A 16,368-nucleotide genomic window follows, 5' to 3' on the forward strand; every position below is an offset into this window, starting at 1 on the left:
GCTGAGCGCCCTCAGCTGCAGCAGCCCAGGATGGGGCGGGTTCCCCTGTTCATGTAGTCTGCAAACTTCCACCTCAATCTTCACCCACCTTCGAGTCCCCCCAGCTTATAAACAAACCTGTGAGGAAATCAAGGGAGCTAATGTTTTTAAAATGCTCTATTGAAATGTTTAAAAGTATTAAAAAAAACTAATCTTCTCCAAGAAGATCTGGACCTAAAGTGGATTGAAAAGGACAAGCTTGCAGGAAATGCTGGGCAGTTGAAGGGCGATCTCAAGCTCTTTGGTATGGAGTCTTTTGTGCACAAAAAGACGTCATCCCACCCCCGGGGGTGAGCTCGTCTCCGCTTCCCGGTCAGCCTTGCTGAGCACCCAGAAGTCTTTTCTGAAGGTCGAATTCCCATCATGGTGTCTCTTTTAATTCCTAAATCCACGAAGTCTGCAGCAGCATGTTGTCATGCAGTGTCACATTCACTTTGCTGTTCTGTTTATTCGACCATGTCCCCAAGTAAACTTTGAGGGCCCCAAGACAGGGATTTCAGCATCCACTTCCACGGTACGCGGCACGATGCTCGGGACACCGCAGTGGCTCGATGAATATCGGGGGGTAGGTTGGCCGATCACAGCGGTCTATGATTTACCCAGATGCTGGCTGGGATTTTCTTTGCCACAGATCAGGGCTTCCGCAGGACTCCTTGGAGCAATAGTATGGGTCTAGGGGAGGCAGGGAAGGGTTGTGCTTCTCTAGGGCATGCTTCAGTTCTGGGGGAGACAGCAGGGAGGGGAAAACCCTCTGCCCATGGCACATCAGGCAATGCCTTATGTGCAACACAGCAAGTCCACGCACTTGACGTCCTTTGACGCAACATCCTGTGTGGTGGTAGGCAAGAGAGGGTATCTCCGCATTAAAGAGGAGAAGGCTGAGAGCTCAGAGAGGCTGAGTGACTTACTCCAGGTCACACAGCCAATAGGAAGGAGCCAAAACTGCCCTGAGCTGGGCTTTGAGGATCTGGGTTGGGGGAGGCAGGATTGTAGGAGCATGTGTCAGGGAAGGGATGGAGTGTGCATGGACACAGTGCAGAGTACCCAACTGAATCAGAATACAGCACACAAATGCAGTAAGCAACTTATTTCAGTCGAGCTGAACTGGGCTTCATCCCTGCTTGTGCCCTACTGGCTGTGTGACCTGGGACTAATTGCTTTGTCTGTCTCAAAGCCAGTGTTCCTGTCTGAGAAAGAGGCACGACACTATCACCTTCACTAGATGGTATTAAGAACCCACAGCAAGAGGCACAGAGTGAATCCCTCATAAAGGCATCTGCAATTATGGTGGGGTTACTACACGGAGGGGACTGGGGGTCTCGGGAAACGGTCCTTGTGTTTGGCTTCTCTTAGGAGCCTTGTTAGGATCAGAACTACTGGGCACTGTGAGAGAGACAGTCCCCATTTCCTGGGGGGAAAAGTAATATATTTCCAAGGGAACTATTAATCCATTTTGCTGCAGTATTAGAAATATCTTCTTTCTCTTCAGGAAAATGTTCTGTTCCTATAAAAGAGGACCGGTCATAGCTTCCCCCAAGTCTCTTTGTGTCTTAGCCCCTATCACTCAGGATACCAGGACCATTGATGTCTTAAATGCCTGGCAGGCTGCAGGGACTAAATCTTCCCAGGCTTTAACCCATGGGCCAGGTTTATCTGAACTCCCTGTCTTGGCTGCTCAGAGCAAATTAACTGCTCCACTAATCAGTCTGCACAGAAGCAGATAGTTGGCAACCTATGTGTGTGTGTGTGTGCGTGCATGTGTGTGCGTGCGTGCGTGTGTGTGCTTGTGTGTGTGTGTGTGTGTGTGTCGGGGGGACTTGGGGGGAGGTGTAGATGTTGTGCCAAAACTGATGATGAAACTAGCAATGCAGAGCATAGCTGGGATGTCCAATGGCATTTGTATCTATCCTGGACAAAGAAGGAGTTGGAATCAGGTTTTTGTTTTTGTTGTTGTTGTTTTCACGGATTCACTGATGTGGCCAACTCTTCACTGGCACCTGCTTGCCCCTTCAAGCATTTTGGAGCCAGCAGCGGTATGGCAACACCAGAGCCAAAGATTTACACCTGGACATTAGCCCAAAGCAGAGGTTCTCACCTGTGTTCTGTGACCTCCGGGAGCCAAGGGGAGGCTGTGTTCTGTGACCTCCGGGAGCCTCCTCCCATGTACTGAGCATATTCTCTAGAGCCATTACCAGAGGCATCACCATGTTCCGGACAGGCACAGACACTATTGTGGTTACTGGACTGCCACCTTTAATTGAGAGATTACTGAATCCTTAATGGCTTCTCTTGTTATTGATTAAACCAATGGATACCAAAGGACAGCTATTAGCCCATATCTGGCATATATTAAACTCTCAATAAATATTTGTTGAATAAAGATTGGTCCTGTAAAATTATTTTGACATTAAACAGGGTCCTGGGACCAAATGAGGTTTTCATCTGTACCCATGCATTCTGTTTCCATGACAGACATGGTTGTTTCCAGGGTATCCGTTCTGTCCTACTGTGTCTGTACATCTGTTCCATCACTTCATGTCCATCTGAAGCCGGAGTCCCTCAGGCCATCTCTGAGGTCCTTCAATCCTAAGAGTCTATGGAACTGCTGAACCCCAGGGATGGCAGGAAGACAGGACCAAGACCTTGTCTGATTCTGGATGCCCGGCCAAGCGCCTCAAACGGCAGGTCATCGGGTAAGCCCCAAGAGTCTCGGGGGCTCAAACAAATGAATCAGGTGTAACTCAGGCCTTTGAATCCATCAAGTGTGGCAACTCAACCCACCATCTTTCAGGGTGTGTATTTCTGCAGCTGTGCTGCCCATTAGCCAATCCTTCCCTTCTTCGTCATGTACAGGGCTTACTGATATTTGGCCCCCTCTGTCCACTACAACGCATGTCCCTTTCTCACAGTCAACCTGATCCTTACTCTGCTCAGTTGGATTTTGTGGCTCTGAGAATCCGTAACAATGCCCAGCAAATCTCCCCAACCCCTAGGAAGTTGCTTCCAGGAACACGTGCATGGGCTCACCCTGGAGGGCTCTAGCCCAACATTTAAATCACCTCTCGTGGGCAGGCATCTCAGGAGGGACCAGCTCGCCTGGGATGGGTGGGTGTGTATGAAGGTGAGGAGCAGGATGATTGGGGTGCTTCAAAGGCTTGGGGGCATGGCTGCCAAGGAGAGCCACATGAAGGAAGAGTGGGGTCAAGGGTTAAAAGAGTGGATTTGGTGAGTGGGACCCTGACCCTCAGAAGCAGCTCTCCCAACTAGAGTCGACCCTCTTCTGGCTTTGGGCATCCCCTTGGCAGTGCCTGCAGTTAGAGGTCACAACTTGGCACCAGGTTCCTTGCTCTGAGCTTCCTTGGGGGTAGGAAGCGGTGGGAGGTGCCCATGAACTGCAGCTTTGCTCTTTGGGACGATATTCAAATCATCATTACCATCAAAAGAGAGACAGATGCCTTTGCCTGCAAGAGACATAGAAGCTCCCCATCCCTGACGTCCTTGGGCTTGCCAAGTGATGGGGTCCCAGATCCCCTTTACAAGGACATCTGTCCTTTGCATGCACAATACCTCCTTATCCTCAAGCCTCAGGAATGTCCAGTAGGAAAGTCAGAACTAAGCCTCTTTCCAGAGCGTGATGTTTCGTGGCCCTATTTGACCTCTGCCAAAAGCACTGCTGAGAATCTCAGAGCACAGGACTTGAAGGCTCTGCCTTCCTGAGTGGTGGTGGAAAGCCTTTGAGGCTGGTGTCCAGACCCTGGCACAGACGTCTACATAGCTGGGGGTATTGGCTGTCAACGACCTGAGCTCATCTTGGCTCCATGGCTTCCCAAAGAGGAGCACTGAGATGAACGGCATAATAGGCTGGAGAGAGCACTGAATGGGGAGCCAGTCACAAGTCCTGAGTTCTAGTCTCAACTCTTCCACTTCCTGTGTGGCCTCAGCAAGTCACATAGCTTCTGTGAGCCACAGTTTTCTCATCTGTAAAATTAAGCTGAGATCTACACCGTCTACTTCATAGGGTTTTTTTTTTTTTTTTTTTAGAAACGTGGTAACCATGAGGAAGATGAAGACAGTGCTGATGAGGATTTTTATGAGATGGGGGTTGGTCTCCCTCCCCCCCCCCCCCCACTTTCTCCCACCAGGTGTGCTCAGGTGCACACACTCATCTTTTCAGGGAGTTAGACCTGATTCTTCTTAGATGCTGAGACAGGTCACCCAGAGGCTTACAGGAACGGTATGGGGAGGCTGCCAGGGCAAAGGTTTTCTAGATGCAGCCTGACTGTCGGTGGGGGTTAGAGCAGGTGTGAACTTGCAAGGTTTCCGCCTCCAGTTTGAGTACCTGAGAACACAGTGTTCAGCTCTGGGCTTTTCGTAGCAAGGTGGCTGTCGTCTTTTTCTGCTTTCCTGGGAGTGGGGAGGATACAAGTCTTCCCTGTGGTCTTCATGGTCCAGCGGCAACTTGAGGAAGCTGGGTCCTAACTCAGGGGTCTGGTCTGCTCCAGTTCCTGGTGCTCAGGGCCTCCTGAAGGCCCTGGCAGGGACAGGAGTGGGCAGCTGGACTCTGAGTGTGCCCAGTGTGCTACATCTTCTAATTTAGAACCCACCTCCGAGATGTTCTAGTCCAGCCCTTGGATTTCACCCTGCAGATACTGAGGTTAGGGGGTTCACAGTCCGAAGCCACATCGCTGTCTAATGGCCAAGCAGGGCTAGGATATGGCATTCCTGGGGTCCATCTAGGTTTCCTCACCTACAAGCTCCAGCCACTTAATCATGACACACATGCAGAACCTTCATAAATATTTCACAATATACTTTATAAGTATTTTATTTTGACAGTAAAACTACAAGGTCAGGATGTCCCCACTTAAGCGATGAGGATAGTGGGATTCAGAATGAGTAGATGTAGAATGATCCACCCCAAATCAGTTGAGTTAATGACATGGCTGGCATGAAAGTCCCCCTCTGTGCTTGTCCCTGGTTTGGTTTTCCAGAGTCAACAGGTCACAAAAATGGATTCAGGCTAGAGGACCCATTGCACAAGCCTTGCGCAAGTTCCCCAGGGGTGGCCTCAGCCATCGTCCACCTTCTGTCCAATCTCTCCTGGCCATTCCCCCAGATCCAAGCCCAGAGGTCAACTCCCTCGGTCCCACTGAGTATGTTGCTTCTCAGGCTGTCCACTCCTGCTGTTTCCACCCTCTGCTCCATTCCCTGGTACAACCACTAAAAGACCAGTTCTCACTCACCGGGCGAGGACGGGTCTCCCGGAGGAAGGACTTGAGGTCTCCTCCCGCCATGAGCTCCAGCAGGATAAATCGGGGCAGGGCTTGCAGACTCACCCCAATACAGCGCACGATGTTCTGGTGGTTGAATTTGCTGCAGAGCAGAGGAGGGGGGGTAACCAAATTTAACGGAGCTGAGTCTGGGAAAATCTTAAGTGGGAAAAGCAGGATACAAAGTCATGTTTTCAGCAGCTGCATTATGTGAGTGCATTCTGTAAATGTGGGTAGCATGAGCTGAGGCTGGGGAGAGTGTCACCCTTGAGCAGGTGGAAGAACCAGGGAGCGGGTGGGGCGGGAGTTCAGTCAGCATGGGAGTGTTGGGTTGGAGGCTGGAGAGGTGCTCAGGAAGGAAGTAGGGTGGGTGGGGGAACAAGGGAGCAGCCAGTGTCTTGGACATTGGTGCATGGGCTGCTCGCTAGGATTCACGTGTGAGTTGTTCGAGAAAGCCCTAGGCAGAGAAGCTGAAGAAGCTGCTTCCTCCAGGGACTGAGCAAGCCCTGCCATGTGACCGCATGTGAAGGAGAGTGAGGAGGAAGGCCATGTGCATCCCCCTTGGGTGCTCATGGGGAGGTGCTAAGTCTGGCCAAGAGGTCCCAAGATTTGGGTTTTCTTTCTTTCTTTTTTAAATTTATTTATGAAAAAAAATTTTTAAATGTTTTATTTATTTTTGAGAGAAAGAGAGAGAGAGAGAGAGAGAGAGAGCGAGCAGGGGAGGGACAGAGAGAAAGGGAAACACAGAATCTGAAGTTGGCTTCAGGCTCTGAGCTGTCAGCACAGAGACCGACATGGGGCTCAGACCCACAAACCACAAGATCATGACCTGAGCCAAAATCAGAAGCTTAACCGACTGAGCCACCCAGGTGCCCCTGGGTTTTCTTGTTAATGTGGTCCTGTTAGGACACATGGGGCCGTGGGGCTGGTGAACCCCGCGTGGGAACTGCACGCAGAGCTGAAGCACACACCCGGCTGTACACTGAAATATAGCAGTGATGGGTTATCAGCAACAGTGAGATGGAATGATTTGGGTCTCCTTCCATATAATCTTATACTCTCCGAGCTATATTCAATAATCATGGATTACATGTGTAATCACAAAGTATGCTAGTTTTTAAGCAAGGTGCTGAGCCTGCTCGTGGCGTCCTCCTGTGGCTCCAGGCACATCGCATACTGCCCTGGCCTTGTTCCCCTACCACTTTCGCCCGGGGGGGGGGGGGCCCAGGTCACCCCAATGTGTCAGGATGTTTGAGGCTCTCCATTGTAACAGGAGGCCATGAGCGTGGCCAGATCTCAAGGTCAAACACCTGCATCCTTGTTAAGGCCATCTTCTGTCAGAACGCATGCCCTCTGGAGCTCTGGGCACTTAGATTCCCAGCGAGGGGCCCCAGAGCCACATGTTGAAGGGTGCAAGACCGGTGTGCAACAGGGTGTGGTGCCCTCCCTCATGTTAGGGACGCACTTCCTTTACATAAGATCTAAGAGCTGGGATTGGTGAAGGGCCTTGTGGAAGGCTTACTTGCAGGGAAAATGTATCTTCCACTGTCAAAAACTAGCATGCTCTATTAAGAAAAAGGGGGAAAAACCCAACAGATGACACAGGGGTGCTAGGTGAAGGCAGAGGGATATCTATTGAATTATTAGGCCACAGAGGTTTTTTTCCTCAGACAACCACCTGGGGCTCTGGTAAGATGTGCCAAGAATTTTAGGGAGTCCCCTGGTGGAGAGGAAGGGGATGCTGGAGGACAGTGCTGTTTCCCTTGGAGACAGTTAGACAGGAACGTCTAACAGGGATGGGGGCGTCTCTCTGTGGCTTTACCTGATAATCAAGGCTTCCATGAGGAAATCCAGTTCATCCTGTTCAGAACACACCTCAGGCAGCGTCTGGACACAGAAGGGGAGGGTGGAAAGGGGGAGAAGGCTGTGAGCAGCAGGGGTGAGAGGCTGTCAGGCGAGAGCTGAGGCCCACAGAGACTGCTGGTCAAGGTCAGGCCCGTGATGGAGCCTGCCTCTTACCTTTACAGCTACTTGCAGGGGGCTTGGGTCACTGGGCACTCCAGACACCTGACCTTCATACACCTCCCCAAACGCACCATGGCCCAGACCCCTGTGCAAAGGAAAAGGCAAGATGAGGCAGGGGGGTGGGTCATGAGAAAGAGGCACACAAGAGGCAGGGGTCACGTACACGCTTAAGAGTAACACCCTCGACCTGGCTTTGCCGTACCATCCCAGGCCTCCTACTGCTTTATCTGAAAACTGGCAAGAAAGGTTCCAACAGGATTCAGAACACTGGTTGAATGTCCATTCACTCAATGAAGACTGAGTTTTTGATATTTGCCAGGGTCATAAAAATGACTAAGACATGCTCTGCCTGGGGAGAGGCTCCTGATCCCTGGGGAGGGACAGGTCACGGGCAGACACTCCTGTAAAGCGAGCTCAGTGAATGATGGGGGAAGGCATGGCATGCTCTGGAAGCTCAGAGGAGGGGCACGGTGCTCCCCTAGAGGAGGGAGGGACACAGAGGCTCGGGAAGGAGCGCTTCGGTGGATTCTGAGGAACGCCCTGATTCCCTCCTGTCTTGTCTTCTCATTGTACAAATGCCATGAATGTATAGGATGTGAAACAATTAAATACCTCCTCAAATGGCCCTAAACATTAACCCTTCTCCCTCTGGGAGGGCTGGAAATGCCCCGAGGGGTTGCTTTGCTGGCCTCTTGTGCCTAGAAAGATCCGTGGTGCAGGGATGACATCCAGCCCCCTAGAACTCCCCCACCCCACCACCCCGGAGGACAGTGGTGGGGCACTCACCGGATGAGGGTGATGTTCTTCCGAGGCACCTCCTTCAGGTCACTGATGGAGGAGGTCTTGCCGGCAAAGCAGTAGTTGGGGTTGTAGTCAGTCATGATGGTCGAGGTGCAAAGCTTGCTTAGCTTGTACTCAGGGCTCTGAAGCTCCATCTGCATGGCTCGCAGCTCCTGGTGCTTCCGGCGGTACACTACAGACAGACGAAGGTCGGCTGCAACGTGGCCTGGACCAGGCAGCCTGGCCCTTGAAGCCTAGCTCAGGCCACCTCCTCCAGGAAGCCTTCCTGGATCTCCATCTCCTCCTCTGGGACCTAAACATTTCCATCGCACTTAGTAACACTAACAAAATGATTATGGATATGAAAGCGTCCCTTAACTGACAGGTCACTTAAAGTTAGTGTAAAGTTTGAAATCATATAAAGGGAAAGGTTTTAATGTGTCACGCAGGGGCAGAAACCCATTCGTTGGAGGTCCTCTGAGAAGCAGACCCAAGGTGGGATTAAACATGCAAGGATTTCATTAGGGGAAATGGCTGAGAGCAAGAGGGGAGAGAAGGCTGAGAGAGCCATCAGGCACTGACCCCAAGTGTGGGAGCTTGAGGGAAGGGTGAGTAAAGACCTGGACAGCTACACAGTCTAAAGAGGTTTCGCCAAGACCGCTGAAAGGTCTGGAGCCAAAGTCAGCCATCAGAGGGGTCCTGTGTCTCCCAGAAATGGGCCTGCCTTAGAATCTCTGCTAAGCCCTGTTGCTGGGTGGGACAAACATGGCTGTGGACTTGAGAGTGCATCTGGGTCTCTTGATCACTTATGCTTCCCGTAGCTGGAAACTGCCCAGCCACGGGGAGAACTGCCACAGAGTGAGGAGGTCTCTCGCTGGTGCCTGAGGACCTGCATTCTAATTCCACCTTTATCACTTACAAGCTGAGCAACAGTGTGAGGTCATGTGACCTCTCTGGACCTCAGCCCCCTTCTCTGTCAGCAGGGACAGTAACTCCTGCCTGTCCCCTACGCTCCCCACCCCCCCACCCCCTCGGGAGGTTATAATGAAGTGAATTCACCAACAGAAAATGGTTTTGAAAAATTTTAAAGAGCTCTACCAGTGCACGTGACCATTACCCCTGCTATTGCTATATGTGAGAACATTCTGTAGGGCAAAGTTCACTGGAGGCGGAACAAAACTGAGATGCCCAGGGTGGATTCTGTTTCTAAAGCTCGGCCCCATCAGTTACAGGCCAGGGCAAGTGGGTCAGCTGCTGTGTGCTCAGTCCCCTCCTCTATGAAATGCACCAACCGTGATCGTAGGCTTAAGTGAGGATTGGGTGAACTAAAATGTGTAAATCGCCTGGCACGTAGGATGTGTACAAGTGTTAGCTCTCCTTATCCTGTCCCTTTGAAGGATGGCATCATTTGGGAATAACACATGTTGCCATCTCCCTGACCACCCCCAACCCCCACCGCCCACTGTGAAGGGTCTAAAAGTGTTGCCTGTGCGGATCTTCCCCTCTGCCTTCCTTCGTGTACCTACCCACCTGCCCTGGGCATTGCCAGAGTAAGAACCTGGCTGGACCGCACTGAGCCCTCTGAGACCTGCCTATCAGCTCACCTTGGCTCACAGGCGTAACAGAAACACTTAGAAAGCAACTTTGCATTGTCTGCTTGAGATGGGGAATGGTGGGGCTGGCGGTGGTCCCTGGGGAGTGAGCCAAGCCACGTGTCCACTGAAGCCCATGTCTGATGACAGCTGAAAATGAACTCTGGGGGTGGGGGTGAGCTTTGGCTACTGTGTCCCCTCTGCAGAGTGCCTCCCCACCTCTCCTAGAGCAGCCAGGAGGCCTTACAGGGAGTCGAGGTGTGGCATCAGCAGTTCCTCTAGGGAGCCAGGGGGCTGGGAGAGAGGGCTTCGGTTTTTGGCCTGGCCTGGGCTGCTCTAATCACCACCCACCCAGAGTGATACCTTGGCATCCATGGCAAAGCCTGAAATGCTGTTCCGTTCTGCCAGATCTGCCTTCCTGCCACCTCCCACCCCCTTGGAAGCCCCGGGACTCTGGCACACTCACCAATCATGATGCCGGAGAAAGCCAAGACCAGGGCCGCCACAAGGGCTGAGGTCACGACAGAGAGGACCAGCGAGAGAGGCAGGTGGGGCTCAGGTGTGGGGGACACTGCAAGACAGGATCCCATGGGGCACCAGTGACAATGCTGATTGTCCTACGAGCTAGCTCCAAGAGAGAAATGCCCTCCCCAGCCAGGACAAGTGCCACCCGCTCCTCCTCCACCTTGGGGGCCTTTGTTTGCAGAGAGCGGGGGCAGGAAGTGGGGTCAATCTGGTTTACAACTTTCAACAGTAGCTTTTGGCTGGAGGGAACATGTGACAGGGATAAATATCAAATTCTGGACATCGATCCTAAGCATCAACTGCACAAGGACATGATGAGGGTGGGAAGGCGAGCCAATAGTGGCTGTAGAGGAGATTCAGAGCACTTAGGGGACCACAGACTCGGTATGACCCAGGAACTGAGGGTGACCGTCAGTAACACTTGGAGGCTCAATCACTGCCTGTAGTTCTGCAAGCACTGGGCCCCGAGTGCAGAAGCGGGGTCCGGGTGCACACTGGCACAGACCACTCTGGGACATCCTGCCTGGTCCTGGGCACCACATCTCAAAAAGACATTGGTATCGGAACGCCTGCAGACACGGGACACAGGATGGGGAGGAGACAAAACTGTTCTGTGTGAACTGAGGGAAACAAATGGGTTGTTTCACCTGGAGGTTTGCAGGAGGACAGAGCCCTGTCTTCAAACGCCTGCAGCATCTGAAAGGCTTTGCGAGTAGTAAACCTCAGGGTAGAAATTGAAAGGAACAGAGTCTGACTTTGGAACTCTGGAGGGGACAGCGTGCCCTGGGGGTGTCGATGGCCCAGGCACTGGGTGTGTTCCAGTGGAGACAGGATGGCCCCTTGGTGAGTACGTGAGGGCCCACACCCTGGGATAGGGGTGTCACTAGATGTGTTGGGGCTCCTTCATCAGCCACGACCTGCCTTTCACACACAGGTCCCTTTGCCCAGTCCTTAGAGCACCCGTGTTGGGGCAGGCAGATGGGGGTCAGAAAGCCAATGAGACTACATCTGAGGTGTTCCAGAATCATGGAAACCAGTGGTAGCCGCCATGGGCTCACAGTCTGGGCCCCTTCTCTGTCACCTCCTTCAACTCCCTCTTACCAATGCAGGAGACGCCGTCCTCAGCCAGCACTGTCCCATGGTCACAGAAGCAGATGACCTTGTGGCTCTCGGGGTCCATGTGGCACTCATCTACCTCACAGTGGCTGCAGTTTAGGTAATGCTTAATATTCACTTCCCCATGGCCCTCCATCACTGGTGACAAGAAGGGAGGATCAGCCTCAGGTGGAGGCAGCAAAGACCACGCTGCACCCCGTTCCCGGCCTCCGTGTTTTATCTCCAGCTGGTCGGTGCTGGTTCTCTGGTCCCTGTCCCTATGTCCCACTGATGCCACTGAAGCACCACTGTGTGTAGGGAAGTCCCTGATGCATCTGATGGAGCTCAGAGGACACGTGGCTGCGTTTTTGTAGGAAGATGGGAAGGTCCAAGTGCATGACCCTCAGGTTGGCTGGCACAGGTAAGGGGACTATCACTGCTGCATTTTCTAGGTCCCACCTGTCTGGAAGCCAGTCTTCCACCTCCAAGTGCATATCGGGCCACACATCCTGACTTCCAGAAAAACTTGCTGAGATGAGTGTTAGGAAGACTTGCCTGTAAGGGACCCACAATCATGCCTTTGTACGTTGGCCTCATGCCAGTAGCCCTGAGGTTTTATCTGGTGGAAGAACTGGCCCGAGGAGGTCTGTTCTGCCTCCTGGCAGAGGGGATACCTTTTAACGCTGGGGTGTACAGGATGCCCAGTGGACTGATGAAGGAAACCCCGTCCTCCCCGTCCATCTCGGGGTCATTGTTTGAGGCCGCGTTGCCGCCTGTGCCAAACCAGAGAAGAGTTTAACGCAGAGAGGCTCGGGCCCAAGTCTCAACACATCTGCACATCAGCGGGGCATGCATGGGCCTCGGGGTGGTGAGGGGCCTAGGGGCGGGGCGGTGGGGAGGGAAGGGAGGCCCGGGGCACAGGGGCTGTGCTTGGGGTTTGGCTCAGGTAGATGCTGTGTGTGAGGACCACTTTCCCTCCAGGTCCAGGCCAGCTCCCACCAGGGAGTCCCCACCCCTGCACGGGGCTGTTAGGAAGCAGTTCATGTGAACAGGAGTCAGAAGAGGTCTAGCGTCCCCAGGCTGGATTAGACCCTTGGCACCTCTTCCAGGACTGGCCAGGGCAGTGGCACTGAGGAGTTGCTCTCCAGTCCCATCGCGTAAGGGGTGGGCATGGGGGGATGGGCCCCTGTGCCGTTAGGCTCCTGTCCCTCCTTTCAGCTGGGCTGGGTCATCTTTGGGCTCCCCCCTCAGGCTCCTCCCACCCACCCAGAGTTTGGGAAAGAAGAGCATCTGGTTAACACGAGCATCTTACACACAGCGTAAAGCAAAACAGACAGAACATCACAGCATATGCATGCATTGTGTCCTAATCTGTGGGGAGGGTGGAGCCGCTATCTCCCAGCCTCTCGGCTTCAGAAGGCTATTCTGCTCTGCTCTGAAGCTCGGAGGAGAGCTGGGGCCAGTGGCCGGCTGCTGGCTGAAGGGCTTGGGCTGGTGCTGCCCATCAGCATGGAGAGGGGTTCTGGAAGCTGGTGGGCTGGGGCAGGGAAGGGAAGACTCAGGCCAGGCCATCCAAAGGGAGGCACGGGGCTGGGGAGTCTGGCCTCCAAGGCTCTCGTGCCAGCACGACCTGGGGGTGGCTCAGAGAACAGCCCGGGGAAATCAAAGCCCCTTTAGCATTGGCTTTGGGGGAGGGGGGGGGCCTCAAGAACACATAAGATCTTGAAGCTGTTGCTATTGAAGCCTCGAGGCAGGATGCTGGCTCGGAAGGCAACACCCTGCCTCTGGCTGGTCCTGTGGGGCTGAGAGGTAGGCGTGCACAGTCACATCACAGTCCACAGGTGAGGTGGGCCGAGGGAGGGGCAGGTGAGGGCGAGGGAGAGGACAGGGAGTACCTATGACTAAGAGGGGAGGGAGTGACACCTTGAACACGAATCATCTTTACCTATATATCCTCCGCCTCCTCCACCTGAGGAGCACCCCCCTCCACCCCCTCCGAAACCCCCTCTTGTCTCCCACCCCCACTTCTTCATGGCCTGGGGGCAGGAATGTCCTCCGGTGGCACCCTCCAGCAAAGATTTTCCAGACCAGAGCAAGGAAGTGTTATCATTCCAGCCACCTCCACCACCTGCAGGAGACACGGAGAAAACCCCAAGTGAGGATGCTGGCCAGGTGAGGTCAGCCGCTGGATCTGGCAGAGGAAGCAGGATGCAGTATGTTCTGAGGATGTCTGCTCCCGCTCCAGGGCCTGTGGGGCCTGGGGGCTTCAGAATCCACAGCAGGGGGGAGGGGGTCTGCTTTGGCCCCAGTCTGCTTTGGTATGTCTGCTTTGGCCACAGACATACATATCCAGATGGGACCACGCCTCACACCCCTGCTTCCCATCAGGCCTTTGGATTAAAAGTTGGAGAGTGTGCTTTGTTAGGGATGGGGGAGGGGGGAACAGGTAGCATGACAACTAAACCCACTCCTCTGCCTTTTTTCCATGCCCCCAACCCCTGAAGTGCTGGGACTTTGTTTCATTAGTGCTTCCCATCCAACAAGAACCGGGACCCACCGGTCCTTGGGCAGCCAACTGTCAGGAGCCCCGCTGGGGTCACCGCAGTGAAGTTCTTTTGCAGGAACCCTGGATTAGGCCAGACAAACCAATGGGCTTTATAGTTTCCTGGGAAAGAACTTCTCCATTCTGAGCCTCAGTTTCCTCACCTGTGACTTGGGGATAATAAGACTTGCCTCATTGGGTTGATGTTTGGACCAAAGAAGACAACGAGTGTGCAAAATGCTTCAGAAACCACGACGTGTAGGGATCGTTGGGCATGAGGTGAACACGTGTGTGCACAGGGCCTCACGCTCTGAAGCTCAGGAAAGGTGATGGGGTTGTGGGGGGTTGTGTGGGGGGAGGAGTTGGGGGAAGGGATGGGCAGTACCCTTGGGAAGACAGCCACCATTGGAGCTGGTCTTCCTAAGGCCTGGGGGCTACTTTGAACTCTTGCAAAGGAAATGCTATTTACAGAACTGAGGTTGAATGCAATGTTATCTTCAGGCCACAGGCTGATTACAATCAATCTCTTCTGCTGGCCCCTGAGATTCCGGGACCCCCATTCTCTCCCCTTATGTTGTTTTGTATGATATTTCAACAGGCACTCTACTCCAAAAGACCCCAAAGTCCTTTCTGTTCCAGCAGATGGTGGTAGCAAGGACCTGGAGAAACAGCAGTGCTTGAGTCTGTGGAACCATGAGGGTTAACTGGCCGGGAAGGGCGGTCTGGAAGAATGAGTGGCAGAGGTTCGTCTGCTAGAGAGAGGGAGCTTTGTTTTAGCAGAGGAGGCCAAGGTCAGGAACAAGCTCAATCTAGAATGGACAATCAGAGCTGAATTGAAGCCCCCAGGCAAATCAGCTTTGAAAGCTACAGGGTGCTGGCTTCCTTTCCTCCAACTGGAGGGCAGAATGTGGGCCTTTCAGGGCCATTGACATCTCGTGGCTAAGGGAAGGCCCTCCAGCCCCATTAGGGACCTGAAGCGGGGGCATGAGACCTGGCACCATGTCTGCCCGCCCTCCCGTGCCCACCCTCCCTCCCTCCCCTGCACCTGCCACTGTACCCTTGCGCCCTGCAGGGTTCCCGGCTGAGATGGTTTCTAATCCCTCACTCCATCTTACAGCTTTTAAGCAAATGTGTGGAAAAGAAAACAATCGGCATAAAGAGGAAAAAAAACCAAATGAACCACAGCAGTGTTTTAAAAAATGGACTGAGTATGAAACAGTTTGGCTATTTGGAGAAAAAAAAACCCCACCAACTCTATGAGCTCATTGATTCTTCTGTAAAATGGGAATAATAGTACAACGGGAAAGCCCTGCGGGTGGTGCTGAGAAGCACACGCACAACAGATGTGGAAGTGCTTGGAGAGTTCTTAACTGCCGCTGTGAACATCGCTGGATGGTCTTCACCAAGCACCCAAGCCCTACTCCCACTCTCCCTTCTCTTCTAGCCATTTCTCACTTGTAGGGAAAGTTTGAGTACTTGTTTTCATTAATCTCAAATCTTGTATGCCTTCTGAGATCCTTGGTCTGATTGTGGAGAAAAGAAAATACAAAAATGAACTGCATTTTCTCTTCAGACGCGGCGTCAATGTCTGTCTCCTATTTCTGTGTGGCTGGCTCTCACTAACGAGCACGGATTGCCAAACCGTGGCGATTCCAGAAAGAGATTTTCCAGCGGGATGTGTGATCTGGTAGCCCAGGGCCTGGAGGCACCGACCGGAGGGCCTCCAGGTGGGGGGGGGGGGGGGGGCGCCCTGACTCTGCCCATACTTCTTCCATCCACTCACATCTAGTTGGATCTGATGAAGTTCAGGGAGGCTGGGCTGCCCGTCCTAATGCTGCTGCCTGTCTCCTTTTCCCAGTGGCCCGCAATCCAAACCCCAGGTCAGTGAAGACGACTCCAGGTCCCTGAGCTGTGGGATGCCCTTCCTCCCTGGATATTGGTACCAATATCCAGAGCTCTCAGCTTCTCGAGCGCCAGCAACCAAGATGCAGGTGCAATGACGACCGGCCGAGCCCAAGCTCTTGCGGTCCTGGGGGCACGTCCTGGGAAAGGGCGGGCTTGCGGTGCCTTACCTGCGGCTCCGGAATTGCCATTCAGCCCCAGAACCGAGGAGTTATTTTCCAGTCTCTCTGGGTGGAATGTGTCTGTCTTGGCCCCGTAGGCCCTGCCGCCACCGCCAGCTGCAATGATCAGGGGCACTGGAACGCCATCCTTCATCTGCCCGGGGAGATGTTCAGAGACTGAGAAACAGAGCTGGGCTTCCACTATGGGGATCTCTGAGCCACTTCAGTGTTTAAAGTGTCTGAGCGCTTGCTGGGCTGTGGGTGACATCTCGGTGGTCTGAGGGGTCTGACCTCATGCTACCACCACCCATTAGCTCTCACCCATCCCCCTTCCCGCCTCCCCCAGCTCCTGAATCAGTCAGGGTTCAATCAGAGAAGCCAAAGCGCCGGGAGATATAAATATACCAACACCAGGAGGTGGGGATGGGGCTTTTCCT

The 16,368-nt window shown here is 53.4% G+C and overlaps 1 protein-coding gene and 1 long non-coding RNA gene across 3 annotated transcripts in view; one reads left to right on the forward strand and one right to left on the reverse strand.

Annotated features, from left to right (window-relative positions):
- ALK (ALK receptor tyrosine kinase) overlaps positions 1-16,368 on the reverse strand; it is a 671,065-nt gene that overhangs the window by 20,802 nt on the left and 633,895 nt on the right. Inside the window, exons 15-23 of the mRNA XM_060651819.3 lie at positions 15,941-16,085; positions 13,272-13,454; positions 12,001-12,099; positions 11,333-11,485; positions 10,173-10,277; positions 8,121-8,307; positions 7,329-7,419; positions 7,132-7,196; positions 5,283-5,412 (exon numbers count right to left, since the gene is read on the reverse strand). Coding sequence (XP_060507802.1) covers positions 5,283-5,412; positions 7,132-7,196; positions 7,329-7,419; positions 8,121-8,307; positions 10,173-10,277; positions 11,333-11,485; positions 12,001-12,099; positions 13,272-13,454; positions 15,941-16,085 — 1,158 coding nt within the window. The remainder of the gene's footprint in view (positions 1-5,282; positions 5,413-7,131; positions 7,197-7,328; positions 7,420-8,120; positions 8,308-10,172; positions 10,278-11,332; positions 11,486-12,000; positions 12,100-13,271; positions 13,455-15,940; positions 16,086-16,368) is intronic.
- On the forward strand, positions 13,410-15,442 carry LOC132690871 (uncharacterized). Of its 2 annotated transcripts, none has more exons than XR_009615512.3 (4): positions 13,410-13,498; positions 13,948-14,194; positions 14,467-14,611; positions 14,986-15,442. It is a non-coding gene; the product is annotated as an uncharacterized LOC132690871 (long non-coding RNA). The 2 variants fall into 2 exon arrangements; XR_009615511.3 differs by having other exon boundaries at positions 14,511-14,611.

The sequence above is a fragment of the Panthera onca genome, chromosome A3 (genome assembly GCF_046562875.1).
Source record: "Panthera onca isolate mPanOnc1 chromosome A3, mPanOnc1 haplotype 2, whole genome shotgun sequence".
Classification (NCBI taxonomy): Eukaryota; Metazoa; Chordata; class Mammalia; order Carnivora; family Felidae; genus Panthera; species Panthera onca.